The 14,294-nt window shown below is 51.7% G+C and overlaps 1 protein-coding gene across 1 annotated transcript; it reads left to right on the forward strand.

Moving 5' to 3' along the window:
- Positions 1-4,794: 4,794 nt before the first annotated feature.
- On the forward strand, positions 4,795-9,881 carry LOC103581617 (SH3 domain-binding protein 4-like; the record flags this gene model as incomplete). Its single annotated transcript, XM_008563404.1, has 3 exons — positions 4,795-4,947; positions 6,902-7,090; positions 7,852-9,881. Coding segments are annotated over 3 exons (567 nt in total), but the record flags the coding sequence as incomplete, so codon positions are not given.
- Positions 9,882-14,294: the final 4,413 nt, after the last annotated feature.

A 14,294-nucleotide genomic window follows, 5' to 3' on the forward strand; every position in this document is an offset into this window, starting at 1 on the left:
GTTCAAAAGGAAAGCTCTGTATTTGTACTGCAAGTTATGAGAACACCGGGTGAAGGAGAGGGTCTGGCTCCAGCTGCGTGTGCACCTGTGCAGATCTAGGGGTCACCGTCTCATGAGAGAATGTGTGGAGGGTGTTGGGGGGAAGGGGGTAGCAGGCAGAACCCTGAGGAGCCCCGCTTTTTGAGAACTGCAGATATTTTCATTCAACTGTGTGCTTTCTGTGCAAGATACTCTGCCTCATTTTCAGGCTACCGTTGCGGTGGGATGCCCAGTCTCTGTCCTGATGGTGGGGAGGGACAGGGAGTCCACTGGAGATGGCAGTCAGGGATGGGGCAGCAACAGCCGTGGTGGCTTAAGGCCCAGGAGGCATTTCCTGATGGGGGCCTAGGCCAGCTGTCGTGACTGGACCCACCACCAAGAACAGAGCCATTCGGTGTGGTGACCGGGATCACTGGTGATGGCTGTAGCGAGGATCGTTTTGGTCACATTGTGGGAAGTAAGGAAATAGGGGTGTCGTGGGCTTTGTAGAGAAGTTTCTACGGAAAAGAAAGAGCAAAGGTTACTGCAGGCTGCAAATTGAGGGTGGGGGTGATTTTCAGGAGAGGGGTGGGGGCTGGAATAAACCCAAGGAGGCCTGAAAGCTCATGGGAATGGGGGTCGCGGGAGGATGGGGGAGAGTCGGGCTGGAAGAAATCGTGTGGAGGATTCTCTGTGAATTGGGAGAAGAGCCACCTTGTGCTGCAGAAGAGGAGGCAGCTGAGAGCTGTGCATTGGACAGGTTCCTGGGGGTTCCTTCCAGGTGGCCCCAAAGCAGGAGGCTCTGCTGCCATGGCTGTTAATGTGGGAGAAGAGAAGGCTGGGCCCGCCGTCCCAGGTGCTGTGCACAGGAGGTTCCCGGCCATCGTTCCAGCATCTCGGGAATGCAGGATGGGCGGGGAGGACATGCAGCGAAAACTGAAATTGTACGTCATCGCGTTTTCCTAAGAATATCTCTTAAGACGGGAGCGGGCACACCATGGCCATGGGCCTCCTGTTCTGGTAAATGGAGTTTGGCCGGAACACAGCCGTGCCCATTCATTTACATATTGTCTGTGCTTTCAGGCCACGTTGGCAGAATTGAGCACTTGCAACAGAGACCGTACGTGGCCCATAAAGCCAAACATATTTGTCCCTTTATAGATAAAAGTTTGGTCACCCTGACTGAAATCATGGTTCACTCAAGTGAACAGATTTCCAGCTGAAATCAGCATCGTGCATCGTTGCATTGGGTATTTTCTGGTGTCCCTTCGTGTGTCTGTGTGGGTATAAAAATGAAAGACAAAGCTACAGGGAGAAGGTTCCCAGAGCTAGAGCCTCCTGCTGTGGAACTTTTCTGTCACTAAGACCTGGTGGGCACCTAAATTTTTCCTTTAAAAAAAAGTGTAAAATGCCCCTTGTGGATGGTGTGGGCGGCTTTGTAGCAAACTGAGCCTGTGTTGGGCTCAGGAAAAATCATGTAAGTGGAGCCAAGTGAATGAATGGAAGACGCCTTCATCCTGCCTTCAGAATGAAAGCGCTGACCTCTTCCTCCACCATCCGTGGAAATGGGCCCCTGGCTGTCCCCACACAGTGTCCAGGCACTCTCCTTTCCAACGATGGCCAGGCAGGGGCCAGAGAGCCGATTGCATTTCTCAGGACCTTTGTGTCCGGTGGCCAGTGCCTCTGTGGGGAGAGCGGTTTTGATCGCTCACCCTGGGAGTGACTCGAGTCAGAAGTGGGCGGCTCTGACGGGTTCTGGTACCTGGAGAACAAAGCCAGCTTCGAGCCGGGCAGCCGAGCTCACAGCACATGCGTTTGTTGAATGTGGCAGGAAGCTGTGAGCAAAAGCTGGGTGGGAACGTGAGGTGGCTTAATGTCCAACTGTGTTGTCACTCTGCATCCCTTCCCAGGACAGCAGATGGGGCCCGGGACCCTTCCCACCATGCCAAAAACATTAAATCTGACCGTCTGCCATTCATCCCACACCCCCCACGAACACATCTGTATGTGTTCTATTTTCTTATGAAACACAGATGTAGTGAGCGTTTTATTTTTTTAAAAATGATTTATCTCGAATCTATCAAAATTCAAATTGACGCTGATCATTTTCTGAAGTATACAAATAGTGTATTTTATTTATTTATTTTTTTAAGGATGACTGTTAAGGGGATCTTCACCCCTGACTTGGTGTTGTCAGCACCACACTCTCCCAAGTGAGCCACGGGCTGGCCCTGTATAGTTTAAATGAGCCATGATCCAGACCAGTATTTTATTTGGTTCACTTCCTGATGTCAGGGGGCGTCAGAGAATGGAAAGGCCACTGGCCCGAGCACCCAGAAGCCTGGGTCTGCTTTCACCGCTGTCACTTCCAGCTGCGGGACTCTGGAGGAGCCCCTGGCAGTATCTGAGGCTGTCTCGTGCTTATACGTAAAACAAACACCCAGTGGGTAGGGGCCTGGGCAGGCTGCCTGGGGGCAAACCTGGCCCTGACTCTATTAGGCGTGGCAGCCCCACCTGTCCTCTCTCAGCTGCATCTGTGTAATGGGATAGACTCAGCCTGCTTCCCAGGTGGTTCTGAGGAGCAGTGAGCCCGGTGCTGGCTCTGGGCAAGTACTCGGTTCACAGTAGCTTATTAAAACAACAGAAAGGGACTGCGTGGTCATCACACCGCATTCTGGCTCACCACATCTATTGTGGCTAATTCCAGCTCTCAGATCTGGAGAGGTGTCTGATGCATCTATCACTCCTGATTCTTTTTAAATTGCAGAGATGGAGGTGCTGGGGTGTCCAGCTAAAAAGGGTTTTGAGTCACCCACCTGGCTGGTGCATGCAGAGAGTCACCCCCAAAATCACCATTCCTCTGTGCTATTACCTCCCCCAAATAAACATAACATGGACGTTAGAGTACTCAGTCTAAAATAGCGGTGCCCTCTTTACAGTGAGCAACCCATCAGGTTGTACCTGCAGGAGCGCTGGCTCATGGCTGCCCATCAGTCCTCATGAAACAGCTGAACAGCATGCTTGCACCAGCTGTGTGCTTGGGGCTGGGGATAACACTCTGACACACTCTTTGGAGTCCTAAAATGACAACCTCAGGTGCTCAACCAGCACGTAGAGAGACGGAAGGAACGCCAGGCCTGGGGACACTTTTCTACTCTCAACATCTCATTGATCTTGTCCTCGCCTGTCTGAGGGTCTGAGGGAGTCTCAGAAGCCATCTCTAGGGGCGCCTCTGAGGCCTGCTTTCCTGGGATTCAAGTCTGTCCCCACTGCCGCAGTATCATCAGAGTGCATGCCAGACAGCAGAAAGCTCTGTGGGTGAGGGTGGGGTGAGAGGTGCCTCCCGTAGCACAGGAGAGGTGGATGAAAGTCACACCCAGCACACGTGACACCCTGACGGGCTCAAAGCCCCGTGCCAACCACGTTTGACCTCAGTTATGATTAGGATCAAGCCAGAGTCACTTGCATGACACTGGCAGTGAACGTGTCATGGGACATGATCTTGGACTTGGGTCAGCAAGTGACTTACACCACGCATTGCAGACCAGCGGGCCTGCCAGCTCGTGCTAGCTGATCTGATTAACAAATACATCAGGCAGTTGTGCCTTAAATTCAATGCCTGTCTGATCCAGCCCTTTTCCGGGTGGGAATTGGGTCCCAGGTCACCACGTGCTTATTCAGGGCAGAGCTGGGACCTGAACCGTCCAAGCAGAGCTCTGACCTCTTGCCTCCTTCCTGGGAGTCGGGCTTCTTCTCCCTCCTGAGTCCCTCCATTGTAATCCCTGCCCTAAGGACACACTAGAAATTTCTTGCAGCTTTGACGAAGGAGCAGTCTTGTTGGTTCTGGAAAATGCTTCCTGTTGTTTCACAGTCTGGGGAAGCCGACGCCTCAGGATCTTCTCATCTGGTCGGTGTGGTTCTTGGTGGTACCCTGGGTCTCAGCCGGGGCCTCTTCCGTTTTCTTTATCCTCCCTGGCTGGTCCCCCCAAGAGTCCCCAGTCTCAGTCTGAGCTCCAGACCACGTCTGAGCCCACCGTTCTGCATCTCTGTCTGGCTGATGTCAGCACTTCAGGCTCGGCAGGTCAGGCATGTCCTCTCGTCCTCTCCCGAGCTTCAGGTCCCGTTGTCTGTCTGGGCGCAGGGCCTCACGTTCTCTCCAGGTTCCCCAGCCAGGAGTGGGAACAGGGTGGACAACTGTAATCCTTACTCACCTGTTAGTTCCCTGGGGCTGCCAAGACAAATGACCACACACTGGGGACCTGACGGAACAGACGTTCAGTCGCTCACAGTTCAGGAGACCACAAGGTGTCGCAAGGTTGGTTCCTTCTGAGGCTCTGAGGGAGAGTCTGTTCCAGGCCTCTCTCCAGCTCCTGGTGGCTCCGGCTGTCCTAGCTGTTCTTGGCTTGTGGCTGTATCACTCCAGTCTCTGCCTCTGTCTTCACATGGCCTTCTGCACGCTAGCCACTGGTGGCCCCCCTACTCCAGTGTGACTTCATGTTAACTAATCACATCTGCAAAGACCCTGTTTCCTAGTAAGGTGACCTTCTGGGGTTCCGTAGACGTGAATTTGGAGGGAGACACTGGCCCGGTACCCCCTGCACAGCATCTCTTCCTGTGAGTCCCAGCAGTGCTGGAAAGGGTTCAGGGCACATGTTACCGCCGTAGAACACGCAGGGTCCAGAGCCCATTGCCGTTTCTGCACCGTCGTCGTGCTGGAGTCCGCGTGAAGCCAGAGCCTCCGCCGTTCTGCCTCACGCTGTGCCTCTTCCCCTGCAGGCCTTGCTGAAAATGGACTGCCAGGGCCTGGTGGTCAGACTCATCCAGGACTTCGTGCTCCTGACCACGGCCGTCGAGGTGGCGCAGCGCTGGAGGGAGCTGGCCGAGAAGCTGGCCAAGGNTAAAAAGGGTTTTGAGTCACCCACCTGGCTGGTGCATGCAGAGAGTCACCCCCAAAATCACCATTCCTCTGTGCTATTACCTCCCCCAAATAAACATAACATGGACGTTAGAGTACTCAGTCTAAAATAGCGGTGCCCTCTTTACAGTGAGCAACCCATCAGGTTGTACCTGCAGGAGCGCTGGCTCATGGCTGCCCATCAGTCCTCATGAAACAGCTGAACAGCATGCTTGCACCAGCTGTGTGCTTGGGGCTGGGGATAACACTCTGACACACTCTTTGGAGTCCTAAAATGACAACCTCAGGTGCTCAACCAGCACGTAGAGAGACGGAAGGAACGCCAGGCCTGGGGACACTTTTCTACTCTCAACATCTCATTGATCTTGTCCTCGCCTGTCTGAGGGTCTGAGGGAGTCTCAGAAGCCATCTCTAGGGGCGCCTCTGAGGCCTGCTTTCCTGGGATTCAAGTCTTTCCCCACTGCCGCAGTATCATCAGAGTGCATGCCAGACAGCAGAAAGCTCTGTGGGTGAGGGTGGGGTGAGAGGTGCCTCCCGTGGCACAGGAGAGGCGGATGAAAGTCACACCCAGCACACGTGACACCCTGACGGGCTCAAAGCCCCGTGCCAACCACGTTTGACCTCAGTTATGATTAGGATCAAGCCAGAGTCACTTGCATGACACTGGCAGTGAACGTGTCATGGGACATGATCTTGGACTTGGGTCAGCAAGTGACTTACACCACGCATTGCAGACCAGCAGGCCTGCCAGCTCGTGCTAGCTGATCTGATTAACAAATACATCAGGCAGTTGTGCCTTACATTCGATGCCTGTCTGATCCAGCCCTTTTCCGGGTGGGAATTGGGTTCCAGGTCACCACGTGCTTGTTCAGGGCAGAGCTGGGACCTGAACTGTCCAAGCAGAGCTCTGACCTCTTGCCTCCTTCCTGGGAGTCGGGCTTCTTCTCTCTCCTGAGTCCCTCCATTGTAATCCGTGCCCTAAGGACACACTAGAAATTTCTTGCAGCTTTGACGAAGGAGCAGTCTTGTTGGTTCTGGAAAATGCTTCCTGTTGTTTCACAGTCCGGGGAAGCCGATGCCTCAGGATCTTCTCATCTGGTCGATGTGGTTCTTGGTGGTGCACCCTCGGTCTCAGCCGGGGCCTCTTCCGTTTTCTTTATCCTCCCTGGCTGGTCCCCCCAAGAGTCCCCAGTCTCAGTCTGAGTTCCAGACCACGTCTGAGCCCACCGTTCTGCATCTCTGTCTGGCTGATGTCAGCACTTCAGGCTCGGCAGGTCGGGCATGTCCTCTCGTCCTCTCCCGAGCTTCAGGTCCCGTTGTCTGTCTGGGCGCAGGGCCTCACGTTCTCTCCAGGTTCCCCAGCAGGAGTGGGAACAGGGTGGACAACTGTAATCCTTACTCACCTGTTAGTTCCCTGGGGCTGCCAAGACAAATGACCACACACTGGGGACCTAACAGAACAGACATTCAGTCGCTCACAGTTCAGGAGACCACAAGGTGTCGCAAGGTTGGTTCCTTCTGAGGCTCTGAGGGAGAGTCTGTTCCAGGCCTCTCTCCAGCTCCTGGTGGCTCCGGCTGTCCTAGCTGTTCTTGGCTTGTGGCTGTATCACTCCAGTCTCTGCCTCTGTCTTCACATGGCCTTCTGCATGCTAGTCACTGGTGGCCCCCCTACTCCAGTGTGACTTCATGTTAACTAATCACATCTGCAAAGACCCTGTTTCCTAGTAAGGTGACCTTCTGGGGTTCCGTAGACGTGAATTTGGAGGGAGACACTGGCCCGGTACCCCCTGCACAGCATCTCTTCCTGTGAGTCCCAGCAGTGCTGGAAAGGGTTCAGGGCACATGTTACCGCCGTAGAACACGCAGGGTCCAGAGCCCATTGCCGTTTCTGCACCGTCGTCGTGCTGGAGTCCGCGTGAAGCCAGAGCCTCCGCCGTTCTGCCTCACGCTGTGCCTCTTCCCCTGCAGGCCTTGCTGAAAATGGACTGCCAGGGCCTGGTGGTCAGACTCATCCAGGACTTCGTGCTTCTGACCACGGCCGTCGAGGTGGCGCAGCGCTGGAGGGAGCTGGCCGAGAAGCTGGCCAAGGTCTCCAAGCAGCAGATGGACGCGTATGAGTCTCCCCACCGGGACAGGAATGGGGTGGTGGACAGCGAGGTGAGTGGGGCCGAGCTGCTCGGTCACGGTAACCAAAGGTCTGCTTCATAGCATGTGAGAGGACCAGACGAGTTGAAGCGTGTGAGCGTGTGCCCAGCACACGACACGCCCTCACTAAGTGGGAGCAGTCGCCTCGTCCTCAGGACCTGCATGGCCCTGACTTTTAAGTTGACAAGCCACTGGAAGCCCATAAGCAGGACTGTCCATCCATTGCTAATTCTGCTCTTAGGTTACGCTCGATAAGGTTGACGACTGCGTGCAGATCCCTTCATGATGCGTCTGGCTGGGTCTCCAGCCAGGACCTGCTGTGTTGTGTAACTCCGGCCAGAGCCACTGTGGCTGGCTTCTTGCTCAGAGGCTCTTTGTACACTCACGTGTTTGTGGAGGTCACCGTAGTGCACTTCCTGAAAGACGGGAGGCTTGCGAGACCCAGGAAGCAGGAAATCCCAGGAATAAGGGTGTCTTTTATGAGCACGGTGAATTTCTAATTGAAGGGCACAGATAGAAAGTGCTAGAGGGCTGGAGGGAAGGAAATCCTTTCTGTTTATTCAGGCACCATTTGCTGCACGCCTGCTCGTTCTTCCCTCTGCGTTGTGCTGTCACAGCCCGGGGATGGTCCCACCTGTTTCCTCTGTGGGCTTGTCTCACTCTCGAGAGTGTCATAAACAGTGGCTAAAGGAGCTGGACCGGGTAATGGGAACAATTCCCTCACTGTCCCCTCATCTTTTCCCCTCTCCTTCCTTCTCTTATCCCACACCCAGGCCATGTGGAAGCCCGCGTATGACTTCTTACTCACCTGGAGCCACCAGATCGGGGACAGCTATCGGGACGTCATCCAGGAGCTGCACACAGGCCTGGACAAGATGAAAAACCCCATCACCAAGCGCTGGAAGCACCTCACAGGGACTCTGATCCTGGTGAACTCCCTGGACATTCTCAGAGCAGCCGCCTTCAGCCCTGCAGACCACGACGACTTTGTGATTTGAGCAGGCTCCCTGCCACCTCCTGCGCTGTAGCATGAGCCCACCACTTGCCCAGGGTGCCCGCGCCATCACCACGGCACTGAGGAGGGTGGGACGGCTGCTCAGACAGAGCCAGGGTCTGCCAGCGGGACCCACACCCGAGGACTGGCACGTGTGATGCTCCGTCAGTCCTTCCCCTCCATCGAGGGGTAGGCTCGAAGGATTTTCTACTGCAGGTCGTTGCCAATCAAATAGCTTTCTATCTGTTAACTACAAATCTACATTTAAAATCACTTTTTTTAATAAATGGGGTGAGGGGCCATATGAGAAAAGTTGTATCTAATTTTTTAATGAACCACAAAGGTTAAAAAAACCAAACACTTAACAGGGGCAGATGCTGTTGAGGTTTTCATGTTGTATAAAGACCTTTTTAAATTACGTTGCGATGTCTATAGGTATTTAAAGGTCACGGGGGCATTTCTGATTCTCGGCCGTACTTTGCATTTCAACATTCAGCACAGAAAGAGGCTTGTCTGAGTGTTGGCCCTTTTTCACTCCCTACTTGTAAAAAGGCAAATCAAACGGGAAAAGTGGTTTTGCGGTAAAGGGGTACAGCTGGCGCCCACTCTTCCTGAGCAGGCCCGAGGTTCTGCTCCCCACAAGCCTCACGCCGTAGCACATGCTCGTCCACAGGACGTGTGACTGTCTCGTGAGCTGGAGTTGGCAGAGTTCAATCCCACGGTAGCAAGTAGGTACCCAGTGAGGTGTTTCTGCCAACGCAGGAGGAGGCAGCTGGGAGTTGACGTTCTTTATGGCCCCTGCCCATGTGACAAGGTCACTTGTGTGAAGAGCTCCCCGTGGCTCGAGGAGGCCACTGTACTGCTTCTCCCGGGGGCAGGGGATGCTTCCTGCAGAGCTCACTGCCCTCTGCAGCAGAGGAAACTGCACCACCGAGTCAGGCCCTCGTGGCCATTGACCCTGAGCCCGTCATGGACACCGTGGTTGGCCTCACGAGCGTCTCCACCAGCTGCCCTTTGCCAAACTCTCATTTCACTTTATCTGAGGTTTAACCCCTTCCTGGTGTACCTGTGTCCCCTCAGAAACAGTGTAGGGAAAACTATTTTGTATTATGTAAAGCTAATCTGAGCAGGGCGAATGCTTTCTAAAAATGAAAATGTTTCCCAGATAAAATCGGGAACGCAGCACAGGGTTGCATGAATAACCATCAGGGCTATTAATCAGAGGTCAGGGGAATCCGTGCGGGTGTGCTGGGTTCAATTCTGCAATCGCGTTGTAGTTGTGGCAGCTTGGGAGGGAGCAGGAGGCAGAACTGTCCCCTGGCAAGTCTCAGAGTGAGGTGACCCCTGGCAATGGGCCAGGACACGCACTCTGTCTAACGTGGTATCAAGTCACATGGCATCCCTGAATCTCAGTCTCTAAAGCTGCTTTCTTGAAACTAGTTAACTACTCAGTATAATCAGTGTATAATCCCTTATTGGGTTGAAGCATTGTACGTAGCTACTGACTCAGACACTGAAGACCAACAGAAGAAAGAAGCAAATGCTGGATATTTTTGCTGCAAGAACCGGGCACACGATTCCAGCCATCGCATAAAATAACCTGAAATTCTGCTTCTCAACACTTCGCCATCATCTTTCCCAGAGATCATCTCTCACCTTTTCCCCAAAGAAGAAACAAAACCAGTTGCACCTTAAACCATGAATATTTTTCCTCAGGGGCTTTAAATAGTTTCCTATGCAACATGACTTGTAGCACAAATTAAATTCTACAAAAGTTGCAGTAAACTTTATTTGGATATTTTAACCTGATAAGTGTGTGTGTGTGTGTGTTTCTGTACCCAATCAAACTTTAAATAAAACCTAGCGTTAAATATCATGCATAGACCCATGGCTCCCTCTGCTAAACAGTCACCCCTCGATGACAGCGTGACAATTGGCATTGTGTCTACTTGCTATTAACGTCATTGCTCTCAAAACACGGGTTACTCGGTCATTGCCAACCAGACAGGAGTCAGTGTTGCCCAGAGCACGCAGAGGGAAGCGGGTGCATGGCTTGCTGCCTTCTTGGGTCTGTGCACCTGGAACCGGCAGCCCCAATCTCACAATGTGAAGGTTAGAACCGAGCCACTTCTGTGTGCCGGGCATCGTCCTTGAGGTGCTGATTGCAGCGAACAACAGCAGATCATGCTCAAGGAATGTTGACAACTCGGGAAGCTGCTTACAGAGACCGACCCACCTGGCAGTGCTGGGGAGGGGCGGGGCTCGTGGAAAGTCTCCTTGAGAAAGTGACTTTGATCCAAGGTCCAAAGGCTGAGTAGGACCAGCTAGACCAAAGGCAGGCCACACAGGGTGCGTGGGACAAGAAGAGGCCGAACCCTCCCGTGGGGCTGGGGCTTGTTGAAGGAGCAGGAGCCTTTTGTGAACATGACAATATCTACCTCTGCGCACAGGTTAACTCTAGCCCTGTCAGCGCCGTGCCAGCTAAGCCTCACACCAGTGTGCAGTTGAGGACAGGCCCATAACTCACAAGGCTAATAGGAGAGGCGAGGGTTTTAGCCCAGGACTGCTGGAACAAAATGCCACACACTGGGTGACTTAGGACAACAGACGTGTATTCTCTTGCAGTTGTGGAGGCCCGAAGTCTGAAGTAAGGTGTCAAAAGGCCATCTGTCCATGTCCAAATCTCTCTGTCCTTATAAAGACAGCAGTCATTGGATTAAGGGCCCACCCCAACCCAGCATGACATCGTCCTAACTTGATAATGTCTGTAAAGACCCTATTTCTACGTAGGCTCACATTCACAGGTAGCGAGAGTCAGGCTTCGACGTACTTACTGAGGGGCACGATTCAACCCCCCACACTGCCTCCCGTGCCTCGGCCTTTGGGTGGGCCTGCCTGGGAAGAACGGTGAAGGACTCCAGTTCGATCCATCTTGGTGCCCCCTGCCCAATGCAAAGGCCAGAGGGGCGGAGGGAGGTCATTCTTAAAAGGGGAAACCACTTCTGTTCCACCAAAACCCATGTTCCCCAGCCACCTGCTGGACTGTATTTCCCAGTCTCCCTTGCAGTTAGGTGTGGCCACGTGGCTGGGAAGGTGAGCGATATGATAGGGGCCACCATCGAGCCCGGTCCAGGGAGTCTTCCAGGCCATCCTCCGCTCTTCCAATTGAACAGAAAGAACTCTGAGGACCTAAACATGAAGTAGAGCCAGACAGAAGGACCCCAGGTCCCTGAGTGACCCGTAGAAGGTTCTCTGTCCAGCATCGTCTTCATCAGATTGTGACCAGAGTGATAAAACTATCCTAAGACCACTGAGAATCTGAGGGTGGTTTGTTACAGCGGCTGGCGTTTCTCCCAGTGATCTCAGGCACGGTGTACCCAGATTGTGATTTTAATATAAAAGGCAGAGAGGAAAGAGGTTTGCTCTTAAAAGGGAAACATACCGACCACGTGTGGATTATTTCAGGTAAAGATTAGAACAGCCTTTTCACACTTTTTTTCTTGGCCCACACAAGTCTAGAATAGGTCAGTACCAGTCTGTATATGAATAATTTTTCTTTCTAATATTCTCTAGTCAGTTCAAGAAGCTCCGTTAAAACCTGCGGTCTTTTACTGATATTGAGTTTGACACTGATATTATTGGCAATGATAATTAACAAAGTTACAGTGTCCTATAAGACTAAATATTCAGGGAAAAAGATGTAGTTGGAAAGAAAATGTGCTCTGGTTTCTGGAGAAGAGGACAATTTTGTGCCTGGTCAGTTTCTTGCCTTGACCCTCACCTGACTGTCATTCAGTCAAATCAAATGGGACATGTGACAAATCATTTGTTTTGTAATCCTCAACCCCCCACCCCCTCATGTCACTTGACAGCAGCACCCAAACCCAGGCTTGGTCCTGGGACTCCTCCCCACCAGTTGTCACCAGATCCCAGCAGCCCATGACTCTCCCAACCATTCCTACTGCTGAGACTGGACTTAAGAACTTTTCTTGCCCCCTTGCTCTCATCTCTTTCTTTTTTTTTCTTTTTGGCCAAACTACTCCAACGCCCTTCCTCTAGTCCACCTTGCCACCATCTGTGTCCTCCCCCGTCCACAGGACACGGCATGCTTCCTGCTGTACCCGCCCCGTGCCTGCCGTCACACACACCAACCTCCTGCAGCACCCCCTCAATCACCTCCCCTTTGCAAACCTCCCTGCCTTCGTCTATGCTGTTCCCTGGGCTGTGACACCTTTTCTTCCTCCTCTACCTGGCGGGGTCACACACTGACCTCCCTAAGGACAGAGACCTTGTCTTAGCTCATCTCTGAATCCCAAGAGCCTGGTGCAGACCATGTGTGAGGCACAAGGGAAATGGTCCTGTCTCTGCTAGAAATGCATCTCAAAATGTGAGGGCTTTAGTTACTGGAGTGTGTAGAATGGGCTTCGTGTTGTGTTTATAATCAATGTAAAAAAATAAGTGAAAACTTCAATGAATGCATCAAAACCAGCTTAGAATTTAAGAGGTTGAAGAGGAGCATTACAGGGATGGAGCTCAATCAAGTGCCTACTATCAAGAGCAATAACATTTCTTAATGACCCATTAAGAGGAAAACAGTCAGAATGGTCCATGATTATGTTGCAATAAAATTTGGTTTTATGTAAAATAGAGCAAAATGAACGCGTAACCTGTTTTGCACCATGGCAGTTTGATGAAGGGTATGGACTCCTTAGAATTATGTAAATGCATTTAAAAAATAAAAATAAAACCAACCTGCAACCACAAATTAAAGCAATTATATTTACATATAATTACCAAAGATTTTTAAAAATTGTGATGTGGTAATATATGTGCTTCTTTATGTATTAAATAATACAGTCTAGTAGTTGGTCTCATATCCACCAGAAACTCAAAATAGTGATGAGCATTTATATATCTGCAAAAACATTAGTGGATATAAAAATACCTGTGATTTCTATCATTGACAAATTACAGGAACTTCTAATACCAATTCTAATATAATTCTTGAAGAAATGCTACTGTTCAATTAGAGGTTAATGAAAATAAAGATGTAATTTTTTTCCCTTATTTAAAAAAAAAAAAAAAAGCTCATCCTAAGGAAACTGAAGTCACCCAGGTTTGCTGTACATATTGTTTTAAATTGCTTGTACAGTATTAGTATTTTCTGCTCGAGGCTAGCAAGAATGGTATTTTTAAAGCTTTGCTTCTCCGATCTAATATTCTACCTAATGGGGGAGAAGAAACATTTAAAGAAATTAATCCGTTGTGCCTGTGACTTTTTAAATATCTAAAGTCATCTGTCTTAATTTTCCATTTCAATTGGTTTACTTTTTTAAAACTATCCATATGTTCGTGCAATGTATATACATGAGGGGTTCTTCAAAAGCTTCCTGGAAAGATTCGTATAATCTTTTAATTTCATATTTCCATGACCTTTTGAAGTGTCCTCACATGACAACTTTCGATGTCATTTTCATCTGGGGGCAGACAGACTGCCAGAGCTGAGCTGCAGCATAAACCGCATCTGCCACGAGCCTGCCGTTGCCTTGATCGGGGACCTCCGGCTTCCAGAACCATGAGAGATGTTGTGATATGTTGTGATAGTCGCACAAAGGACTGAGACAGACGGGAAGACGCGCCTGCAGTGACTGTCCTTGACCTCAGACTTAGGTTCCCTGCGTGTGCTCAGAGGGAGGGGAGGCTTTGGAGCCTCAGAGGAGGGTGTGACGACACCTGAGAGGCCCAGCAGTGGCGGGGCAGGATGCGGGGACAGAGGGAGAATCAGCTCAGTCTGGAATGGGACTGGGCAGGGGCGGGTGGTCTCCAAGGGTGTGTCTGGGTCTCAGGACTGGAGGCCCCAGCGTCAAGGAAGGGAGTGACCAGGCTGGGAGAGGGGGCTTCAGAGCTGCAGTCGGGAGGAGTGGAGGAAGCTGCAGACGTGGGGTGTGGGGACAGGCGAGCAAATCCAGGATTTGGCTCTAAATAGGATCAAAGGCGTAGCTGGAGACCTCAGACCTGAGTCTAAAGGCCTTGGGAGGAAGGCGCGAGAAGAGGAGGAAGAAGATGCTGCAGAAACCCCAACGGCCTCCCTGCCGACTTTTGCCCGACACGTCCACCCGTCGTGTTGGCCACCTCCCTCTCCACGGTTGCTACTTCAGTCCCGGCCACTGTCATCTCGGCCCTATAACTGCAACACCAGCCTTGTCCCCTCACATCACCCCA

This window comes from Galeopterus variegatus, unplaced genomic scaffold (genome assembly GCF_000696425.1).
Source record: "Galeopterus variegatus unplaced genomic scaffold, G_variegatus-3.0.2 Scaffold13486, whole genome shotgun sequence".
In the NCBI taxonomy this organism is placed as follows: domain Eukaryota; kingdom Metazoa; phylum Chordata; class Mammalia; order Dermoptera; family Cynocephalidae; genus Galeopterus; species Galeopterus variegatus.